At 40.5% G+C, this 9,976-nt stretch overlaps 1 protein-coding gene across 1 annotated transcript in view; it reads right to left on the bottom strand.

Annotated features, from left to right (window-relative positions):
* Positions 1 to 9,976, bottom strand: part of WDR36 (WD repeat domain 36) — an 84,365-nt gene that overhangs the window by 29,922 nt on the left and 44,467 nt on the right. The window contains exons 11-13 of the mRNA XM_019517252.1: positions 8,462 to 8,545; positions 4,458 to 4,612; positions 994 to 1,108 (exon numbers count right to left, since the gene is read on the bottom strand). Coding sequence (XP_019372797.1) covers positions 994 to 1,108; positions 4,458 to 4,612; positions 8,462 to 8,545 — 354 coding nt within the window. The remainder of the gene's footprint in view (positions 1 to 993; positions 1,109 to 4,457; positions 4,613 to 8,461; positions 8,546 to 9,976) is intronic.

The raw sequence follows: 9,976 nt of genomic DNA, 5'->3' as shown, positions 1-9,976 counted from the left end.
TCAATGATGACTCCTAGGTCCTTTTCTGCCTTGGCACTGATGAGAAGGGAGTTCCCCAGCCTGTAGGTATGCTGCTGTTTCTTCCTCCCCAGGTGCATCACCTTGCACTTGTCTGTGTTGAATCCCATCCTATTCTCATCTGCCCACCCCGTAACCTGTCTAGGTCCGATTGTAGCCTATTCCTCCCTTCTAGTGTGCCCACATCCCCCAACTTCTCAGTGTCATCAGCAAATTTGAACAGGGTGCTTTTTACCCCCTAGTCCAAGTCACTGATGCAGATGTTGAACAGTGCGGGCCCGAGGACTGAGCCCTGAGGATGCTGGTTACCAACTCCTGCCCTGGATTATGCAGCTCTATACTGGCCAACTGGACCCCTGCCAGGCCCACTTTAACCACAGCTTGAGCCAGATCCACACCCTGATGGAGTGCACCTTCAGGCACCTCAAGGTCTGCTGGTGCACTCTCACTACCCAGAAGACCCAACAGCTCAGGTGGCCAATTCAAAAGCAACAAACCTAAGTACCGGACTAGTTTATGATCTTTGTTAACTGCACATACACATGTGGTCCCTCCATTCTATTTGGACCAGAGAGTACACTAATACATTAAGAATTTGATGCAAAGACAGAACTAGAAAAATCAGGTAAAGGAGGATCTGGTGTGCATGGTCACAAACCTAGTCAAAGCCAACAGTTTTCATTTTAGGCTTCAATCCTCTGACAATAACAAGTTTGTGTTCATAAAAATTAAGTTGATGTCAACCTCACAGTCATCCAACACAGCAGGACTGCTGCCCTCCTTCAAAGCAGCAGTGATGGTGCTTTCGTTCACCCAGGAAAAACAAGTCAACTCCAAAGTAAATGCGGTACAATACTGCTTGCAGAGCCATATTCTTTGATCTACTACAGAACCTATAAGAAGACTATTTCTTGGCAGCATGTTTATGCTACTATTTTATTAGGATGCTATTTTTAAAAGAGTAACAATGTTCACCTTTTTCTTTACCATAACGTCCTCTGTGAATGCCAGACTGCATGTTGTATACATCTACGTGTCCAGTTGAAAGGCCAATTACAGCAAAGTTTCCACATGTGCTAATGTCAACTGCCTTTTAAAGGGGAAAAAAACCCAAGAAAGGACCTTAAGACACAACACTCACTAACAAAAAAAATGTAAAACATTTTTTACTTCAAAGTATTTTCTATTTAAAGTGTTGCAAGACACTTCATTTATTTCAAGGGAGGAAAACTTAAAAATATCTATTAGATCTTTCCTGAAGGTTTGCAAGAATTCGAGGATAAAAGCCTATATTCTTCATCATATGGAAGAGAAATGCATAGCTGCTTTCTTGTCAGCTTTTATAAAAACGTGCAACCTAGCAATAAGCATAAGCAACAAAGCTCAGAGAACACATATCCCTTCCTTTCTTGTGTCCTTGCAACAAGGTATTTACTAAAATTTGCAGATTTGTTGGAATCTGACAGGGCTGAGCCTCAAGTGCTTCTGCTAGGGCCTTGAACTTGTGACCTCTGGGCTGTCCACTGTGTGCCATACGACCTGCACCACCACCAGCTACTTTATTGGGTACATACAACTTTATCCCCTTATAAAGAGATTACTGTAGCATAAGGAAAGCAACCTGAAAAGTAAACCCTCATGCAATCCTCCAACAGGTAACAGCTTGTCTGTACATATAATTTTCAAGTGTATCGACACCGTACCCTTGATGTCAGAAGATGTAAAATGTATGAATCAGAAAGAGATTTTATGTTTAAGATCTTTCCTGCAGAACTTTACAAGAGTTGGGTCAGAGCACACAGAAATGAACAGATGTAATTCAAAAGGGTCTAATAAAAGATATCAAAGGAACCTTGCCTGCCTAGACCAACTGAGTAGCTGAAAAATAAATTCTTTGGAAGCTTTTGGGCACCATCACCCTTCTTCAGGCATATGGAGTTTCTGCTGTTCCGACACTCCAAACAATGAGAGAAGCTAAAAGTGTGACAGAATGTCAATGAGACTGTAAATGGGTGGAAATTAGGAAAACAAAAGGTAGAGAAGCTGGGTATTTGGTTATAGCTGTTTTGGTCTAAGGACATAGGCAGGCAAGGTTCTTTGGGTAGATGTGATATCTATTATTTGACTGAATAGCTGGAAAAAAGTTCTTGGCAAGCTTTCAGGTGCAGTCACCCTTCATCAGGCACAGGAAGTCTCTGCTGTTCTGAGACTCCTAATTTCTACCTATTTACATTCTTGCTGACATCCTATCACACTTTTAGCTTCTCTCATTCCTTGGAGTCTCAGAACAGCAGAAACTCCCTGTGCCTGAAGAAAGGTGACTGTGCCCGAAAGTTTACTACTCATTTGGACTAATAAAAGACATTAAATCTACTTAAAGAACCTTGCCTGCCAAAGGTAGAGAAGGAAAGAGAGAGGGGAAAAAAGCCAAAGGTAGGCAAGGGAGACTCTACTGTAGTAGTTTTTGAAGGTAGAAAAGAGGCTGTCTGTGAAATTCCTCTCCGATCTCTGTTTTAATTCTCAAAGGGAGCTTACAAAGCACCTTTTGTAGACAAGCCTACAAATGTCACTTCATAAATCTACTGGATACAAAAAATCATGGATTCAATATAGACATTAGATTTATGACACATTACAACCTGCCTGACATCTGATTCACCAGGTACCTGCCAGACCTGACCTTTTACACTTTTCTTTCCCCCCTTTCCTCCCCTCCCCTACTTTTCTACTCTTTGTCTTCCTAATTTCCAGCTATTTACTTTTTCACAGACAGCCTCTTTTTTACCTTAGAAGACTACTACTGTAGAGTCTCCTTTACTTACCTTTGGCTTTCTCTCCCTATCCCCTCAGTTCACCCCCTCCCTTCCCTTCTCTACCTTTTGCTTTCCTAATATCCACCTATTTACATTCTCACTGACATCCTGTCCAACTTTTAACTTCTTTTAGTCCTTGGAGTATCAGAACAACAGAGACTCCCTACGCTCGAAGAAAGGTGAGTGTTAGGGTAACACTATATGGATTTTTGGGGAGCACTGGATTTGCAGCTGAATGAAGGCTTTACCTGTGGCCTAGCAAAAGCTGCTAACCACAAGGCAGAATGCTATCTAAGCCAGCCATTTGCTTATGCTAAGGAACCATCTTAACTGTGTCAACCATTTCCTGAGGAAAAAGCAGCAAGTGAATCTGTGAGAGTCTTGTGTGCTGTGAATGAGGTGATGTTTAGGAATGTGGAAGATGGTACAACCTGAGACTAAAAAACAGACTGGAATGTGAAAAACAGCACGTAATTGGTAACAGAATCCAAGATGAACATACGCAAAAAGGTGAATGGTGATTGGTAAAGAAGCCTCTAGAAAATTCCAGGTTTTGATCGAAGTCCGCCCATTGACCGAAGAGCAGGAGTCAAGGTCTTAGACATGCACTCACTCGTAGCAAAGACATGTAAATGAGTGAAATGCATACGCAATTCCATATTAATGAAGCAAACAGTAAACGGAGGCGGAGCTTGAAATGGGAGGAGAAATGGGTGGAACATAGGAAGAGTGAGGGTAGAGTGAATGTTACTAAGTATAAACCAAAGTGTATAAAAATATGGGAAAAAACTACTGCAGCTCCCCGGTTTGTTGGTTTTTTGGGAGCTAGTCCGAAGCTGTCTCCATTTTGAATAAACCTGTTGCGAGCAATGTGTGCTGGTGTTTGCCCCCTGCTTGCTCTGGCTAATGAGTAACAGGACCCATGAGCGATTGGATCATTATCTCCCTAGTTGTTGGGTGTTGCATAGAGTTGGGGTCTAACAGTGATTGTGCCTGAAAGCTGGAAAAAAGGTCTTTACAAACTACTCAGTTGGTCTAATAAAAGACAGATATCACATCTGCCCAAAGAACCTTACTTACCTATGTCCTTAGATCAACATGGCTACAACAAAAACCCATTCAAAAGGGTCTGATATTTAAGTAAATCCACCACATTTGTAACAGAAATGTACCTAATTTTTCAAAAATCTCAACAGGAGGGATTCAGCAAAGAAACCATGAAAATCTACCACTACAGATACAAATAAATAAATAAATAAATAATCAGTGATGGCAAGAGGAGCTTTAGGAACTATTTAAGTGTCTAGAAAATTAAATTCAGATAACTGGATTTCAGAAAATGAAGACTTGTAGGTACATTTTTGATTCAAACCAACTAGGTCTCCAGGGCAGAAATCATCAGGAGACCACCCGGCATTTCAGGATCCAAACAAGTTTACTGTAATATTACTCATTTGAGAATGGGGGGGAAACTGATTGCAACTGAGCTGGCAATCAAAATTTTGCCATACTTAGATCTTTTCCAAGTTCTTCTTCATGAAAAGAATTTGGGAAACTAAATTAGACAACAAAGTAAAAAACGACAATGTTGAACAAACAAAATCATGCTAATTACAAAATACTTACTGTTGCATATACATCAAGAGGCTTGTTTTTACTGAATGCCTTTGGTCTCAGTTTATGGGCTCCCATGGATGTTTTTTGAAAGTTCCAAGTTGTACAGGTTATGTAACCTTGATGACAAGCAATGATCCCATCCCAGTCACTCTGACGTGCAACCTCTGTAATAATACAGTCATTTTGAAATTAACAAAGGGCTTCTTACCTCATACTTTGTAACATTCATTTCAAACACTTATAATTCAAAGCCACTGAAATTTAGTACATTTATTAGCTAACCAAAAGGTTAGTTAAAAAAAAAAAATCCTTGGTATGACAACATAGTAACAATGTAAACAGGGCGTATAATATGAAAATAAGGTGAGTAAAAGTGGAGGCTTTGTTTTTTTTAATCAGTTTGATTTGACTCTTATAATTTTATTTTTTGTACCTCTGGAGTACAGCATGCATGTGTGTAGGTGGGCAGAATGCAATTGGTGCTGTCCAAGTCAGGACACACACGCATATATACATACACACACGCACACTCTGAGATGGCATTAATTAGAATCTTTCACTTTACAGTCACTTTTATGGCATGGATCACATATCCTGAGGTTACACAGCAAGTTAGTGACCAAGTAGAGAAGAGATTTTGGGGGTCTGACTAGCTCAGACAGATAATGCAGCCTGATGACATTAACCAATAGCAATAATTTGATAATTATTACAACTAAAAGGACTAACAACTAAATTGTAAGTTTAAAAATTACACAAGTATGTATTAAAGAAGTTTCCAGTTATTTCTAAAATGCATATACTATTCACATTTTAACAATATTAAAATTAAATTGCGAAATGTTTTGGTTCGGCTGAGAAGATTGGTCACTCTTATGCTGACTAACATGACAAAATAATTAAAAAATAACCTCACATGAAAAATGTGAGACTATCAAAATTCCAAACTATTTTTCTGCATATGATTACCTACATGCACATGATATAATCATCAATATGCATATTTTACAGGCTGGAACTGACAAGAAATAGTATTACCATATTTACTGAAATAGAACACAGCCCGAATTACAAGACAACCCCCCCAATTATTAGATTCTATACATGGAAAACTTATAAATTTGTTGGTAAGGTTCTTTGAGTAGATATGCTATCTTTTATTAGACCAACTGAGTACATTTGTTATCATTTTCCAGGTATAGTATGTAATTATTGAAGGTTTGCCTTGAATTTGTCTCCCTCCCACTGCTATAGCAGGGAAAAATATGCCGGGGGGGAGGTCAGGTAGCCCCTTTGCTCTCTGCTACCCTCCAACTTCTTCCCTTGGAAGCCCCTTCCCCCTCCCCTTACTGTCAGACCCTGCTCTCTCTGAGCACATGGAAGTGAGGAACAAATTTGAAAACAATAACCTTGAAATCAACCAGGCAAAGATGCCTCTTGGGTAACCAGCATATTTGGTTATCCGGCATCCCCCATTTCCCATGGCTACCGGATAACAGAGCTTTTGCTGTAGTACAAACCATGCATGATATTAGTCCAAATCCAAAGGCTTATGATTAACCACATAGTTTATTGAGCTGGACCCCAGGAGAGTCAACAGGATTTCAAACCATGATGAGCCCACAGCTTAGCACTGCTCAGTATGTGTGTATACTCCAGATACCCCCCACCAAAGGAACCATAAGCTAATTAGCTCCCCCCACTTATGACTGGAACCAGGTGTTCTTGTTATAAGTCCTGGGATGCTCCAAAAATGTATATGCAGATGAAGTGCAAGGCAACCTGGTCCAGCTTCACCTCATGGAAGGTACAGCCACACTAACCACATGCACCAGGCTGAGAGAGGGGGCTAACGGAGGGATTCTGTGTGAACTACTTGGGGCTCTGGTTTGTAATGTTTGCCAAGCATTTAAAGCTGGTGAAGAAATGCACATTACAGGAAATGTGAAAGAAAGGCACATATCAGCTGTGGGAGCAAAGAGGAAGTCAAAATGTATGCAACGTAGGAGCTTACCATGACTTTAAAAAGAGTCAGTGGTGAGCGGGACTGCACTTAATGGACATTACAATCGACCAGTTGATCGAACTTGACAGGTTGGTGACCACTAACATATGGTAGAGCCTCTGACAGTTGATCTCGGTCTGTCGGAGGCTCCATGATCTGGAGCAGCAGGATGAATGTGGCTGGGCTGAGCCATGCCCCCTGCTGCCTGGGCCAGGCTAGGTGAGTGGGGTCAAAGCCCGGGCAGCTTATCTGAGGGAGATGGAGGAGGGAGGTAGATCCTGGGGTGCCCTTTACTTACAAAAAGTAATCTTCACCATAAAAAGGTTGGAGACCATTGCCATATATCTTATTCAGAAAGACTACACTAACCTATTCTTGTGGTAAGTTAAAAAAAAAAAAGTTCCCATTAACTTGTTCCTATGGCCATATGGTTGAAGGCAAGTGAAACTTGGGTGTATCTGAACCTCAAGTCTCTGGGCTTGGGCTTGCACGTAGGATGCCTGCCAAATGATTTGGAAATATCTGAAGAACCAGGTGGGGGTGGAGAATGTTTGCTGGTAGTATAGCAACATATGGTTCCTGAATGACTCACAAATTTGGAATTGATTTGGCTGACTTGGCTTAAGATATGAAAAATTTTCCTTAAAATTTTTTTTAAAATTCCCATCAGTATGTTTGACCAATGTGAGCCATGTTTTATAGTCATGCTCATTGTTGGCTACATTTAACCAACTTGGTAGTTGGTTTCTATTGCTGAGCACATGCTGCTTTTGACAACAGTTTAATGATAGACAATGTATGCACTGAGATTTCCTTGAATGCAATTACAGTAAAAGTTCTGTTATCCAGCATCTTACAAGCTGGCATGCTCCACTAACCAGCATGCCGGCTTGTAAGATAAAGTGAAACTGGAAGTGCCCACTGTGGCACTTCCAGTTTCTCTGAGCCCCCATGGCTCGGGACAAAGCAGCCTGTACTGCTGAGCCCCCATGACCCAGGGGCATAACAGGCTGCACGGGACCCTCCTCCATGTCTCATGGGGCCCTGTGGGCCCCGCGGGAGTGGCAGCAATGCCATGAGAGGGGCAGAGGGATGCCCCAGACGCAGTGTGAGAAGCGGCGGCCGGGGCCACTCAATTAACTGGCATATTTTGTTATCCAGCATCCCCGGGAATGGGGGATGCCGGATAACAGAGCTTTTACTGTATAAGATTAGGAGCTTTTTCCCATGCCAATTGTGGAAGGGAAAGCTTGGTCTTGTATTTGAGTAAATATGGTCATTTATAAAAATAAAATTATAAAAATGTATTAATAAAATAAAATAAATACATGCAACAACTTTTTATACTAGCCAATTTTACACTCATTCTCCAGGTCCATTGACTCCCCCAAAAGTACAAACTCCAAATATTGATAAAAAACTCTGGAGTTCTAAATCAGGGCTTAAGGAGGGTTTTAATTAACTACATGTAAAAGTATGAATTGCCACTTTTATACACTGAACCAACAAGGAATGAGATAAAGACTAAAGTACAATTTTATATGGAAAAGTAACTCTAAGAATGCAATTATGGGTTCAAAACAATTTAGACCCTGAAGCTACTCAGTTTACAGAGACAACTGTAATGCAAGTAACATTGGTCACTTTCATTACTAATTTTACAAACACAATCTGAACCAGCACATAAAGATAACTGAGGTGTTCCTGGCCCAAATACCAAAGATTCTATCACTGAAACTTAGCTGAGAATCCTGAACACGTAAAAAGTAAAATCCAGCTCACTTTTAAACAGCTACATTTATGGTTCCAGTGACCATTCTCTGTGGGAAGTTTAATTATGTAAGGTGCCATTTATGTGTGGTCTTTTTCAAGGTATAAAGGTCTGTAGAAATTCTAACACATCTCTCATAAATTAAATTAATATGGAATTTCTGAAACATAAATTTCTGAATAAGGGACTGCTACTCAGGTTAGGGCTGATTCAGATTTCTCACACAAGATTACCTACCTGATGCAAATGCCATGATAGGTGGAAGGGCCAGTGTATCATACCGAAGACCTTTCTTCTTTGATTTCTTTTTGTTTATAGAACCTTTAAAACACAAGAAAAATGTAACCAAATCTAGGGCCAATTAATGTGTGTAAGATGCAAGTCATTTAGTAAGTATAAAGAACTTGAAGGGTCAATTCATATTTTTAAGGGTTTTTTTAAATAAAATGTACATTTTGAAAATCTGAAGTTACAACAGGGAGAACCTTTACTGCTCTATAACCTAAAACTGACTAATACTCCCCCCCACCTTTAATACCGCACTTTCAACTGTTCGAGACTATAATTTCAAACTAACATTTAGGCTGTAAAGCTGCCTTAGAAGGAATGATTTAGGAAAAATTTCAGCACATTTTATCACTCTCAAGCTTTAGGATAGGAATCTGATGTTTGGTAGTAGTGTATGTAGTGTGTGTGCATGCTTATGCATCATACTGGTGTCCTGGATATGACTTTTGCTTTCTCTGTAGAACACCCCTCCCCTCTGGCAAACATAGGCAAAAGATCTATTAACTATGTACTGTACACCTCTCCAGAGCATGGAACTGAACTCAAGATTCCCCGTATCTCATTATTCCTCTGTCAGCAACTCTCAACATGGGTCATCCATGAATTTTGCATCAAATTCCTTCCTACTGGCTGGTCCACAAAGAGAAAGACAACCACTGATGCTTACAACTACTATATTAGCTCAAATGAATGACTCCTATGCTGTAGAATTAAAGCAGTGGTTCCTAACCGTTTTTTCCATGCCCCACTGCTGGAAGCGGAGTGCGGCAGTGGCAGCCTGGGGGCAGGGAAGCTTTCGGCATGCAGGAGAGCTCATCTTTTTTGTGCGGTGCCACCAGCATTGTCCCCATGACCCTCATTTGGGTCATGACCCATGGCTGGGAACTGCTGAATTAGAGGATCAAGATTCACTGGTGACCAATTTTCAGAGTTGCATGTTTCCATGTGAAAGCATTTCAATTTTATTTTTTTTAAAGCTAGGAAATTTCACACAAATAGTGTTAAAAGAAAAAGAAGCTTCATTCAAAAGTTAAGAAAAACAGAACTTAAGGCTGCCTGTGCATGCATTATAATCATGTAACAAAAAGGCAGCGTCAGATGTGTGTTTTTTTTCTGGAGGACCTTGGCTCTGTGTACAAGATGGATGGTGCTCTTGAAATGAATTCGTTTCATGCACTGGCGATTGTTACTCACAGCACCCCTTTATTTTATACAGTAGTTGAAAGGTGTGCATTGAATGTGACAGGATTTCAGGAAAAGAAAGAAAGGCCCTTCGTTAAGAAAACACCTACCCTACTTCCACAACAGAGTTCTTTTATGATATAGGGCAAATCTAAAAAATTACGCTATCTAGTAATTAAGCATCGTTCATTTTTTGGGTGCCAGAATCGATACCCTAAGGACAGACTTTCAGCTGCAACTGAAGTCAGTAAGACCTGTGTTTTGAAAATAAGAGGTGCTAGG

Source organism: Gavialis gangeticus, unplaced genomic scaffold (assembly GCF_001723915.1).
Source record: "Gavialis gangeticus isolate Ggan-Ray unplaced genomic scaffold, GavGan_comp1, whole genome shotgun sequence".
NCBI lineage: Eukaryota > Metazoa > Chordata > Crocodylia > Gavialidae > Gavialis > Gavialis gangeticus.
Note: the sequence above shows the minus strand (reverse complement) of the source record. Positions and strands in the feature narration are given on the sequence as shown.